Source organism: Marmota marmota, unplaced genomic scaffold, assembly GCF_001458135.2.
Source record: "Marmota marmota marmota unplaced genomic scaffold, marMar, whole genome shotgun sequence".
In the NCBI taxonomy this organism is placed as follows: Eukaryota; Metazoa; Chordata; class Mammalia; order Rodentia; family Sciuridae; genus Marmota; species Marmota marmota.
In genome coordinates, this window is record NW_026000016.1 from 14,270,989 (window position 1) to 14,285,214 (window position 14,226).

General features: G+C 40.2%; 1 protein-coding gene across 1 annotated transcript in view; it reads left to right on the top strand.

Moving 5' to 3' along the window:
* The window catches only part of LOC107140258 (phytanoyl-CoA dioxygenase, peroxisomal-like), a 29,818-nt gene extending 17,694 nt beyond the window's left edge, over positions 1 to 12,124 (top strand). Inside the window, 6 exon segments of the mRNA XM_015483301.2 lie at positions 321 to 489; positions 2,022 to 2,103; positions 3,317 to 3,498; positions 6,047 to 6,196; positions 7,670 to 7,804; positions 9,916 to 12,124. Of these exon segments, the coding sequence (XP_015338787.2) occupies positions 321 to 489; positions 2,022 to 2,103; positions 3,317 to 3,498; positions 6,047 to 6,196; positions 7,670 to 7,804; positions 9,916 to 9,969 (772 nt within the window). The 3' untranslated portion in view covers positions 9,970 to 12,124.
* The last annotated feature ends 2,102 nt before the right edge of the window (positions 12,125 to 14,226 follow it).

A 14,226-nucleotide genomic window follows, 5' to 3' on the forward strand; every position in this document is an offset into this window, starting at 1 on the left:
TTTTTTTTTTTTTTTTTTTTTTTTTTTTTTTTTTTTTTTTTTTTTTTTAATTTTTTGGTAGTGCTGGGGATTGAACCCAGGGGTTTGTACATGGGAGGCAAGCACTCTACCAACTGAGCCATAGCCCCAGATTCTTGCAGTAGCTTGCAGCCAGGAGGCCAGGACTTCTGAGTTGGCCATTATCTCCTCCTTCTACTAGGCCTGAGGACTGACTTCACAGAGAGAAACCGTTCCTGAATCTGTAAATCTTTGCACAGGTCAGGGGCAACCAGCGGTGTGGAGCAGAGGTCCTGACGTTATTTGTAAATTTAATTTTCTAGGGTTGCATTTGAAAAGATCTGCAGCAAGGAGTCGAAACCAGCAGGACTCATTATAATAAGAGATGTGTCCTCTGTGGAATCAGAGAATATACCAAGTGAGAAAACAGTTGCAAGGATTCAAGATTACCAGGAAGATAAGGAGCTCTTTAGATACTGCACTCTCCCAGAGGTTAGAGACTTGCTCTTGGTTTGGTTTCTCCTTCACAGACAGCTTGCAGGTCTGCCCCAAGATCCCCTGGTTGTGTGAATCTAACCCCTTCCTACACATGGAACACTAGAGTGGTGGGTCTCAGCTGGAGGTGATTTTGCCTCCCAGTGGATATTGACAATGTCTCAAGACTTTCCTGGTGATGGTAACCGCATAGTGGGTGCACTAGTGGCTTCTAGTGGGTAGGGACCAAGGATGCCGATAATGGGGCCTGAGATCCCATGATGCACAGAGGAGCTCTCTCCCCAAGACTTGACCCAACCAAGATACCAATAGCACCAAGACTAAGAAACGCTTCTGTGAAGTGTGCTAATTATCTTTTTTTTTTTTTTTTTTTTTAGGAAAGTCAGAAATTCTGTATTAAAGAGAAAGAGCTCTTCTAAGATTCAATATCATTGGGGTGAAATTGTGAAGCTGTAATTTGTAAATGTATTGACTTTTTAATGTATTTCATAAATTGGGTCAGTTGAATGAATTGCTTTTAAACTTAATTTAGTTTTTATTTAATTTGATTTATTTGTGGTACTAAGAATTGAACTCTGGGGCACTATTTCTTTCAACTACACTCCCAACTCTTTTTACTCTTTGTTTTGAGAAAGGGTCATACTGTGGTTGAGGCTGGCCTTGAACCTATGATTCTTCTGCTTCAGCCTCCCAATCTGCTGGGATAATAGCCATGAGTCACTAAGCCTTAAGTTAGTTATTTTTTTAAATTTATTCTTCTTTAATAGTAATTGATGTATCTAAAAGTATCCAAGCAAATCAGAAGGGCACAACATAAGAAACAGTGTCTCTCAGCCTCTCTTGCTCTTGGTGCATTCTTCTGGAATTAGGTCCTGCGTCCTCAAGTGTGTTTGTGTACTCCCACCTTTTAGCACCATGGTTCTAACCACTTGTTTAAAATGGTTTTGAAAGAGACTTTCCATATAGCAGATGCTGTCAGAGTGTTTGACTCCTGAAGACAGACTGCACAGATAAATCACCTGTGGTATCCTGCCCAGTACTCGAGAGAAGGCCCAGGGGAAATGACCTACGACCATCTGTGCTTCCCACCTCTGGTGCTGTGATGGGAATGGAAGTTTGCAGGTGGTCACAGATGAAGCCACAGGCAACTTGTGTTGGATGAAGCACTACCATCCATGATGTTCAGATTTTCTATTTTCTTTTCTTCTCATGAGACTAGGGCTCTATGGGTATAGGGGGCTGCTTTTTTTGTCCAGTCTTGGTCCCTGTACTGGCCATTATTCTGCCTTGTTCATTAACCTCAGGGAAGAGATTGAGGGAATGGCCAGACTTATTGGATTATACTCCATGCTTTCTCAGAAAAGTTCCATTTAATTTGTAGTGTTGGAAATTCAACACTATATTTCATGATTGTGAAATACCAATTGGTATTTAAATTGTTGTCATTTTGGTTCTTGTGTGGACATTTTATGTCTCTTGTCTGCATTTCTGATTTCCAATGAGTTTGTTTTTCCTTCTCCTTTTCTCAGGTTCTGAAGTATGTGGAGTGCTTCACTGGACCCAATGTCATGGCCATGCACACAATGCTGATAAACAAACCTCCAGATACGGGTAAAGGGCTCTTATTGTTAAAGAGAATCAAGAAAAAAAAAGATTCTTTAATTAAAACATGTAGAGTTGTTGTTCTAGATCTGGTCATGTGTGTAACTGTCAAACTCTGGGTGAGTGAATGTGGGTGCTTTTGTTTAAGACTTAAAATAGCTCATGTTATATCAACTTTGAAGTGTAATACTGATTTCAGATGTTGATTATAGGGTTTTGCTAAATTTTCAGATGACTGGCTCCCTGGAAAAGTAGGTTGAGAAACATGACTATTATTATGTCATAGACTCCCTCTATTCAACATCTGTGATCTTCACCAACCATTCTTAGCCAGGATCACATGGATTCTGCACTCCTGATCTGAAGACATCATTTTTACTAACAGGATGAAAGCTGTTACTACAAGTCACACTCAAGTGCTTGTGGTGCCTTGTGCTTGCCAAAACCTAGATTCTAAGTCCTCATGGAGACACTGATTCTGAAGTAGATCCCAGATGTCTGCATTTTAATACCCATGCCCAGAGATTCCACTGCAGGTGGCTCTTGGACCACACTCAGAGATTTTTCTGTACCAAGCAGCAGAAATCAGTCAAGGGGGCTGTATCTTTTTCTACTTTTTCTTCCTTTTGATAGCTGGGAGAGGTTTATTTGATAGGACTGAAGCACAGTGTTTTCCTCCATGGATGTTCTTCCTGTTGCGAGGAGATTTGGGGGAAACCAAATTCTAAAATCAAAGCTGGGGAAAATGTTTGCATGGTCAGTGGTTCTGACTGGTCAATAACTATACAGAGGATGCCTATTGCTCTGTGAAATTAAGACCTCTAAGAAAACTGTTTGTGGTATTAGCCACTTAGAAGGGAACCTCAAATTTGAATCAGTAACATTCTCTTTAATTTAATTCATTCGGCTTTTTAAATTTTTTAAAAATCCTTTTGTATGCTAGCTCTGTGCCAAATCCAGAGTGACGAAGAAATAAAGCACAGCAGAGATGATGGGTATATGCAACTTCTAGAAAAGAGTCTAAGCACTCAGCGGCCAGTAACTCAGAAGAAAGTGCTCCATTTTGACTCAATATTTCACTTTGGTGCTGGTTTCTTGGGAATGATTTTTCCACAGTATTTTTTTAATTTTTTTTTTGCAGGGGAAGGTAATGTGTTGTTTATTCTGGCATAGATTAAGAATTGTGAGGTTTAAGCCCCTTTTGACGGCAGGCTCATTTTAGGCAAGAAGACTTCCCGGCACCCCTTGCACCAGGATCTGCAGTTTTTCCCCTTCAGGCCCAGCAATCGCATTGTTTGTGCTTGGACCGCCATGGAGCACATTGACCGGAACAATGGCTGTCTGGCTGTCCTCCCAGGCACCCACAAACTTCCCCTGAAGCCACATAACTACCCCCAGTGGGAGGTAGGTCTGTCTGACCACTGAGTCTGGATCAGAATCTCTTTCACTGTTGTTATTTCACATCAGGTGCAAAAAGCTTAGAAATGAGACTGCTTTCCTTTCTCAGCAAAGCATTGTCCTGAAATTTGCAGTTAGGATCAGGGGGAGTTCAAGGACATCACATAAAGTATTCATTTGATTTGTTCTTTCAACATGGGCTTGAAAGCCAGTCAGAGTGGAGACTTGGGTAGGAGCTGCCTAGGATCTGAGATGGCGAGGCCTGATGGCAGAGGTCAGGCATCAATCCTTCAACTCTGGTGTGTGTGAAGTGCCCACTGACTGAGGCTCTCAGAGTAGAGGAAGGGAGGGAGGGATTGTCTCCTTGTCCCTGTGAGGACCAGCAGAGGCTCAGGGGTGGTGGTGGGGATTGAGCTGAGCCTTAAAGGTCAAGGTAGAATTTCCTATCACAAAAAATCTCCTTGGAGGCATCAGGGTCAAGGGCAAGTGGAACCTGGCTAATGAACATGAAATATGGAAGGCATTCTCAGATCAGATGGGCTGGGGGCTGAGGCACATTTTGGAGAGTAGAAGGGGAAGAGAACCTGAGAAGGTCTTTCAGGACCTGATTCAAAATGACTTTCACACCTGTAGGTTACATGGAGAGAATGGGGTCCTTTCCTTTTTAGGAAGCTGGAAGAGTTTTTATTTCTAACGAAAGTGTTTTTGAGGTGTAAGTATCATATAATAGTACATATTTTCAATGTATAATTTGATCATTTTGACACACACACACACACACACACACACATACACACACACACCTGGCACCACAATGAAGAGAATAGTTTCCACCTCCTCCCCAGGCAACCACTCAGCTGATTTCTGTTCCTATAGATTAGTTTGCATTTTATAAAAATGTCATATAGATATAATCATGTGGCATACACTTTTTTTTTTGGAGTGGTTGCTGTTGCTCCGCATATTTACTTTGAGGTTCAACAAAGCTGACATTCTCAATAGCTTGTTCCTTTCCGTTCAGTGGCATGGCTGAACAATGGTTGGTTTATCCATTCAAATGTTGGTGCTGGGGAGCTACTATGTGCTTCTGCACCCATGAATGGCAAGGTCCTATCCATTCTTCAAGAATATGATCTCAGGTCTGGGGCACAATTGATTCCCAGGAGGTGTAGGAGCTCAGAGGCAGCAAAACCAGAGAGCAGATCTCAGCCTTTTTGATGCCAGACCAGAAGATCCTGAAATCCCTGATGATGGTTAGAATGGAAAGTGCAGCTGTGGTGGGCAAGGAGACTGAGTCGTGCTTCTGTAGGAAATGAAGGCTGTGGCATCAAGGGCTTTTCTCTCCGAATTCTTGCACTACTGATTGTTATCTGTGGAAATATTTGAGTCTGAATCCTGATATAAAAGTGGAAATGGTGAAATTTATCAGTTAAGTTCAGGGACAGGCAAGGGTTGGTGCAATCCTAAGGAGGCTTATTGAGCAGAAGGGAAAGGCGTCCAGGGCTATGGGAGTAGACTGGTGTCTGAGATGCTGCTGAGATTCACAGCAGTGGCAGTGGAAGGTCTGCTTAGCTTAGCAGGGACCAATATGCACCTTGGCCAGGAAAGAAGGACACAGAGTCAAAGTCACAATATTGTGCAGTAGGACAATGATTATTCCCCATTGGAATGGGACACTTCTGCCCAGATGCATAAAGGCTCATCAACTGTAGTCACTACTCACTTTAATTTGTATAATAAGGACATACATACACATTTCCTGGAGTTAAGACTACTTTTGGAAATAGTTATCAAAAAATACAGTGTTTAAACTTACTATTCTCTTTTTATTCTGAATATGACATAAGTCCTTTGAACTTAGAAAAATTGAGCATGTTCTGTACTTGGTTTGGGGAGAATAATTAGCCTATTCAAGATACCCTGAGTAATACAAGAATGATGTGAACAAAATTCTAGGTGAGGAGAATGTCAGGCTGGGGCAAGGATGTGAAGATTGAGGCTGTAAATGCCTAAGAGAAAGGTGTTCACCTGCATTCACCACAAGAGGCAGAACTGATCTAGATTGTTTATAATTCAATTAGGAAGGGTAGGTGAAGTTCCAATTTGGTTCATTTGTTAAAAAAATGATTTTAATATAAAAAACAATGAATTTAATATATGTGACTTTAATTTGTTGCATTGCTGGGGTTCAAACACAGGGCCTTGCACATGCTAGGCAAGCCCTCCACCACTGAGCTACATCTCTAGCCCTTTGTACAAATCTTAATTTGAGACAGAGTCTGGCTAAATTTGCTAGTCTGCCCTGAACTTATGATGCCTGGCCTCAGCCTCCCAAGTAGCTGGGATCACAGGTGTGTACCACTATACCTGCAGCAGATGATGTTTAAAAACCCAGAAATACGACAGACTTTTGCATTTTTTATATTTAATAATTTAATTTAGATAAGTCTTTCTCTTAAAAGAAGTCAGAGAACCCTTGCTGTCCCTGCCAAGTCATACACAAAGTGTTCATTTTGCTGCTTCCTCCAGACTTTGCCTATCTTATGTGTTTCAGGGTGGAGTTAACATTTTCTACTATGGGATCCAGGAGTATGACCAGGACCATGCCCGAGTGCACCTTGTGATGGAGAAGGGAGACACCATTTTCTTCCACCCATTGCTCATCCATGGATCTGGTCGGAATCAAACTCAAGGATTCCGGAAAGTATGCATCCATGTTGCTTCAGTTTTGAAAGATGAATGGGTTCAAAACAGAAAATCATTAGTATATTAACACATAAAAGATTTATGACTTTTTACTAAACTGGACTGTTTTTTCCAGTTTGTTAACCAGGAAGAATATTTGCCTTCCTTGTACTTTTTTTTTCTCTACTCAGTCAGAAGCCAGGTTCCCTCAGGATCCTAAACCTGTTAATCATGAATCTTGGTCATTTGTGGAATTGCTTCAGAGAAGTAGCTCACCTTGCAGTCACAGTTTCTGCTTTCTTAAGCTAAAACAATGACCAAAATACTCAAATAATCACACATTTGAGATTTATGTGGCTCAGGGTAAGTAAAACAAGAAGCAATTTTAGAATATCCTTATTATTATAGAATATCCTTATTAACTTGGAAAAACAATATTAGTCCTAAGCAAAGGCTCTGAATTGTTTGCACATATTTATCCCCCTCCAATCTCAGTGTTTTAAATTAAATAATTTTGTCACTGACATTTAAAAATTGACAGAATTCCTTACAATTTCCCTGATTTCTCACTTGTCGCAGATTCAGCAGATCTTAGAGTATTGTGGGCTCACTTTCCCCATGGTAACAAGGTTGTCCATAATATGAGGCTCCTTTAAGATTCAGTGGGGTTTCCAGTTTGTCCCCTGGTTCCCACTGATCCCTGTTCTAACCCCAAGTATAGGGTTGCAGACTTTATTCATTTATATTTGCACCAGGCTCACTAGGGCCTGGTACAAGTTGATACCAGTTGGGGCAGTCCTGAGGATAAAATTGAAGGGGCTACCAAAATCTCAGCCATCAAGTTAAATGCTGTTTTACTAAATCAAAATTAATGCAAAAAAATCCATGCTGTGTACAATGTCAAAAATTTAAATAAAAGACAGGAAGTACCCGCATTAGCATAACCCTCAGGTCATGTTAAGTATGGAAGTGCAAGCACAAAGATGCAAATAGTGATGTGATTTGTAATATATTCACTTTGCAATATTTCCACATTTTCACTGATTTTAATGTTCTGGAAAAACATTTACAATTATTTCCTAACAACATGGGTGTAGAAGTACACAATTTTCCTTATGCCTTGTGTCTTGATGTGGCTTTGTCTGGCACAGGGTCTGCACAGAAAATAGAGTTTAAAGAAAACTTTAAATGCTTAGAAATGTGAAGATCTGTTACTTAGATAATTATGCCGCCTGTCCTATATATATCTTTAAAAAATAAATAATTAGGTAAAAGACTCTTTAGTCATTTCTTAATTAGCCTTTCGGTGGGAGAGCAAGAGGGAGAGGCTCACCTAGAAAGTGACAGATTTAGGATGCCACGGAGGGCCTGGTAGTTGACTAGTCAAATCCTGGGCAGAAGAATGGACTCCCTGAAAGGAGAACTCCTCCTAGCTTGGTTGTTGGCATTCATAGCATACTTTTCTCCATTATCAATTGTTCACTCTGCACAGGCAATTTCCTGCCATTTTGCCAGTGCTGATTGCCACTACATCGATGTGAAGGACACCAGTCAAGAACACGTTGAGAAAGAAGCTGTGGGAATAGCAGATAAATTATACGGAAGTGACAGTGGCTTAGACTTGAAGGTACACTTGCATGAAATAACCAAGTAAAATGTCTGAAGTTTCTTGTCTTCACATGCTTAATTAATCCCTAATTTAATTTGAAATGAAGGATATGGGAATTTTGAATGCATAGGAACAAACATAAAGGTTTGGGACTTCAATCAGGCCTCCCTTCTTGGAAGGAATATTTTCATTAGGCGATCCTGTAAGACTTCAGGGAGCAATTCTGGAGTAGTGTTGCTTTTGGTAAATTTGCATCTAGAGCAGAGTTGGAGTAATGCTTATGGATGAAGGGCATTAGACAGCGTCTCATGTGCTTTCCTAATTGATACACATCATTTGGAAAGTATTTGTTTCTAAGTAGTGGACATTCAATGCCACTAAAGAGCAATAGATAAATTAGCAATCAAAGCCATTAAAAAAGAAAAACCATCACTTTATAGAAAACACACAGTTTAGGTTCTGAACTAAGAAGGTATTCCTATTTTACTTTATTTGTATAACATAATGATAGTATGGGCATGTACTATCAAGAGACTAAGTGTGATGATAACTCTAGTCCATCCAGGAATCTGTAGGTCAGTGCACACCAGTGGGATGCTACAGTGCCATTGGGAACCTTCAGGACAGCTTTCCAGGGTGGAGAATCTTGCTTCTCTCTTTAGAATCCACAAATGTGTCCCTTATCTGAAAATGCTCCATGATCGAGGATTCAACCAACTGAAATTTGTAAAAATATTCAGAATATTAAACAATGTTTGAAAAAAATTGCATCTGTATTAAACATATATAGACATTTTTTAAATCATTATTTCCTATGTAATACAGCCTAACAACTACCTCATGTTTCTATTGTACCAGGTGCTTTAAGTAATCTAGGGGTGATTTAAAATATATGGGAGGATGTACAGAGGTTATTTTATAGCAAGGATGTGAACACCCATGGATTTTGGTAGCTGAGGGGTCCTGGAGTGTACAGTACATTTGAAGTTTGTGAAGGTTGTCCTGAATGAACACCACCCATATTTTAGTTATCTCACAAGTTAGAGCTTATTGGATATATTTAGAATGGCAATAGAATAACAATACCAACTCATATAATTCCAACTTATAAGTAACTTATAAGTTTTTATAAAAACACTTCCATGGGGCTGGGGTTGTGGCTCAGTGGTAAAGTGCTCACCTAGCACGTGTGAGGTGCTGGGTTCAATCCTCAGCACCAAATACAAATAAACAAACAACCAAACAAATAAATAAATAAAGGTATTGTGTACAAGTAAAAATAATTTTAAAAAATTTGAAAAAACAAAAACTAAAATACTTCCATGTCCCATTTCTGATTGTCTTCACGAAAACGCAGTGAACACTCTGTAATGCACCTGCTGTAAAGGACAAATTGGAGTTCCAGAGACTGGCCTAAGTAACAGAGCTAGATTTCAAGGTCAGGCCTAATTCTGAAATCATTCTTTCCACCATATGGTTGAGCTGTCTGCTCAACAATAAACAAAAAACAAGAAATTAGAAGGTCTCAATTGCCTTATTAATAAATGCAGTAGGGTGTGTTGTGGCACATGCCTGTAATCCCAGCTACTTCACGGCTTGGCTGAGGCAGGAGGATTGCAAGTGAGGCCAGCCTCAACAACTTAGTGAGCCCCTGTCTCAAAATGTAAAATAAAAAGCCTGGGGATATAGATCAGTGGAGAGTGGCCCTGGGTTCCATCTCCAGTACTCCCTCCCCACACCCAAGTAAACCAGTATCCATGGTACCATGTTCACTACTACGATCTCATCAGAGTTTCCCCTCAAAGCGGTTCAGGCAAGTAATAAAAAGCTAATCTGAGAGAAGGATCCTGAGCTGCTGTGACTCAGCATCACAGCCTACCCTCCCTGGTGCATTACCTGTGATCAGCGAGGCCAACAGCTTAAGGATCCATGGATTCTGTGCAGTTGGCATTATTTTAAATGTTGGCAAGAGAATTAATTGCAGTTTCAAAGCTTGCTTATTTATTAATCAATATAATAATCATAGCATTGTTTTCCTATTTAACCATTTGTAGAGCCTAGAAATCTCTTGTGGGGAATAGGCCAATAGATGTGTTCCACACACTCATTCTGTTTGGTATTATTTCCAGGATATTTGGATGTTTCGAGCCTGACTTGTGAAAGGAGAAAGAATCAACATTTGAAATAGTTCTTGATTATAACTCTTTCAAAGGAGATCAAAGAAACAAGGAGTCTAAGGAAAATGTTTTCATATGGGATGATGTAATGTTTTCTATCACTTGGTATCAAAATCAAGAAACACACCTTGGGAACTTCATTTTGCAGAGTTAATTTTGCAGTGCAGTGATATTACTTTAGTGGAAGTAAGAACAGTAAAATGAAATATAACTGTTTTCAGAAAAACTGGTTTGGAATTACAACTAATAAATGTGGCATATGACTTAAGTATGCTCAATCAGTTCCTCTCATTGATTAGCTGTTTTTCCTGGCAGAAATGAATTCCCTGAAACTCAGTGTGCACTGAGATGAGCATGCCTCTCCTAGTAAAGCCAACACTTCCCCATTTAATGTCATGAGAGATTTCAAACTAGAACCATGTGTAGTACATTCACATTTGGTGAAGGGCGTACCAGGGCCATCGTGGGATCAAAATAAGGTGGGTCCTCATTCTCTGACCCAGGTTTCCTTCCAAGACTTCTTCAATCCAACTACTCTCCTTCAAAACCAGAATTTTTTTTTTTCAAAAAATATCCTTTGTTTCTAAGGAATGTAGACAAGGGCACCTTCCTAGATATTTCCTGTTAAGCAGGGCAACTGAAAGCCTTCAGAATTTATGAATGAAACCTAAGCTTTTTTTGAGGACCAGAAACATACTCTAGGCTGAATTGGGAGTGAGCTTGGACTGGGGATTTATTTTAATATATCACTGTATTTCTATACCAGTTGAGGAGTGCAACCACTCTGGAAAGAAGTATGGAGAGTCCTCAAGAAAACTAGCAACCATTGGAGCCAGTTATCCCACTCCTTGGTATATATCCAAAAGTTTTTAAATCAGCATACTATAGTAATATAGCCACATCAATGTTTATAGCAGCACAATTCATAATATCTAGGCTATGGAACGAAACTAGGTGCCCTTCAACAAATGAATGGATAAAGAAATTGTGGCATATATGCACAATGGAATATTACTTAGCTATAAAGAAGAAGACTTTATGACCTTCACTTGTAAATGGGTGGATCTGGAGACTATCATGCTTAGTGAATTAAGTAAAATCTCCCTAAAGCCAAAGATTGATATTCTCTGATACATGGATGCTAACCTACAACAAGTTGTGAGGGAATAGAAATTCAGTGGTTTTAGACACAGGGGAATGAAGGGCGAGAGATAGGAATAGAAAAGACAGTGGAATTCTTCTGACACAACTTTTTTATGTATATGCATGAACACACCAGAGTGAATCTCAACATTGTGTACATCCACAAGACTGGGATCCTGACTAGAATAAGGTATATCATATTTGTATAAATATAACAAAATAGATTCTACTGTCATTTATTACTAAAGAGAACATTAAAAAATTCTCTTAAAGACAAAAACATGGTTCTTATTTTTAAAAATTATATTTATGGCTTGATTAAGAATAAAACAGCCAGTTCCTTTCTTGTTATTCTGATGAGCAGAGGTTTTCCTAAGGCTTGTGCTACCATGTTTGTTAGTTTCTTAGCCCCTGCTGGAAAGGAGAGAAGGCAAGAGAATCATGAAAGGGCCTAAAGAAAGGATTCCTAGAAGGATGGGAACTAAAAGGTAAATAAGGAATGCCAGTGCAAACAGCATGCAGGAAGCAGGGCTTGTATCTAGAATGAACCTCCAACTAGTTTCAACCTGAATTTCTTTCCCTGCCTGGGCCTCCCAAGAAGCTGTGATTACAGGTGTGCTCCCCTGAGCCCTGCTCCAATCCAATGAGGAAAACCAGATTCCAGGGAAAACAGCACAGTTAGTCCCCAATGCATCTGTGAGTGAAAGCCAACTCTTCAATCAGGAAACATGCACTTCCCATCTCATCTGTGTCCCTTCTGTCCCTTAGTTCACATATGAATCTGCAGGCGCCCACTCTGTAGTGGGAGGGGAATGACAGCAGGATGACTAGGGCTGCTTTTCACCCGTGTGCACCCTCCTTGGGAAGGACGGGAGCAAACCCCTGGTGGAACATGAAGAGATGGGACAAAACACCTTGGCAGAATGAGGAGAAGCCTGGCTGCTCAGTGGGAGGGGATGTGTTCCGGGCTGTTCATTCATCAGACAGTAATCCAACAGTTGATACTCAATGTGCAAAATAAAACTAGAACCTTCTTCTAAGGAATTTGGGACTCAGAGTTGTGAAAAGCCAGAAGCCTTTGCTCACTTGTATGTACTTGGACTCCCCTTTGTTTCCTGTGTTCTTTTTAATATATAGTTGGGATAAAAAAAATTGGGATAAAAATAACTGGGATGAAATATATATTTAACAGCCAAGTGCAATGGCACATGCCTGTAATCCCAGCGGCTCAGGAGGCTGAGGCAGGAGGACTGCAAGCTCAAAGCCAGCCTCAGAAAAAGCGAGGTGCTAAGCAACTCAGTGAGACTGTGTCTCTAAATAAAATACAAAACAGGGCTGGGAATGTGGCTCAGTGGTCGAGTGCCCCTGACCCCTGAGTTTAATCCCAGGTACCTCTGAGATCTATATCTATATCTATATCTATATCTATATCTATATCTATATCTATCTATCTATCTATCTATATCTATATCTATCTATCTATCTCTCTATATATAAAATACAATTAGTCATGTTAGCCTTTATTTGTTGTTTTCTTTTTTCTTACTGGGGATTGAACTCAGGGGTATTCTGCTACTAAGCTACATCCCCATCCTTTTTTTTTTTTTTTTTAGTTTGAGACAGGGTTTTGGTCAGCTTTTTCACTGCTGTGACCAAAAGACATGATAAGAACAATTAGAGGTGGAGAAGTTTATTTGGGGCTCAAGGTTTCAGAGATCTCAGTCCCTAGATGGCAGACTCCATTGATCTGGGTCCAAGGTGAGTCAGAACCTCATGGTGGAAGGCTGTGCTAGATTAAAGCAGCTCAGGACATGATATCAGGAAGCAGAGAGAGACTTTTGCTGAACATGGATAACATGTATACCCCAAAGGCACACCCTCCCAATGACCCTCCTCTTTCAGCCACATCCTATCTACCTATAGGTTCCACCCAGTTTATTCTATCAGGGCATTAATGCACTGATTAAGTTAAAATTCTTATGCCCTAATCAATTCACCTCTAAACTTTCTGGCATTGTCTCAAATTGAGTTTTTGGGTGACACCCCGATATCTGAACCGTAAGTTCTTGTTAAATTTCCCAGGATGCCCTGGAACTTGCAGTTCTGCCTCTGCCTCCCCAGTCACTGGGAATACAGCATGTGCTCCCATGCCTGGCCATCTTAGCCATTTTTCAGAGTGTAGATCAGTGGCATTGTGGACATTCACATTGTTTTGTAGCCATCAGCACCATCCATCCACAGAACACTTTCCATCGTACCAAACTGACACATCATCCTCAGTAAACACTAACTCATCTTTCCCCTTCCTTCATACCTGGCCCACCACACTCTGCATTCTGTCTCTGTGAATTTGGTTACTTTAGGGACACTCAGGTGAGTGGAATCACAAAGTGTTTTTCTTTTCCTTACAGGATTATTTTGTTTAGCATCATGTCCCCAAGGTTCTTCCATGCTGTGGCATGTGTCAGAATGTCCTTCCTTTTTAAGATGGAATGATACTCCATTGAGGGGCTGGGGCAGTAGCTCAGCAGCAGAGGGCTTGCCTAGCATGCATGAGGCACTGGGTTCAATTTTCAGCACCACATAAAAATAAACAAAATAAAGGCATTATGTTCATCTGCAACTGAAAAAAAATTTTTTAAAAATAATGCTCCATTGTATGTCTATATCGTGTTCTGCTCATTCTCCTGTCTATTGCAGATTGCTTTCCAATTTCAGTGATTCTGAACAATGCGACTGTGAACATGAATGTACACATGTCTCTTTGAGAACATGCTTTCCATTCTTTTATTATATTTTGAACCTTCAATTCCAGAAGTGGAATTGCTGGATCCCCTGGGAGTTTTATTGTTAATTTGTGAGGAGTCACCATACTGTTTTGTCCAGTGTCTGCAACATTTTACATTCCCATCAGTAGTGAAGGAGGTTTCCAATGTCTCCACATCTTTGCAGCCACTGGTGACTTTTTATTTATTTGTTTATAGTAGCCATCTTACCCAACCCTGATGTCTACCCCTGAATTACATTTCCAGACCCTCTCCTTTAAAAAAAAAATTTTTTTTTTGAGTCAGGGTCTAAGTTGTCCAGATCATCCTTGAACTTTTCATGCTCCTTCCTCAA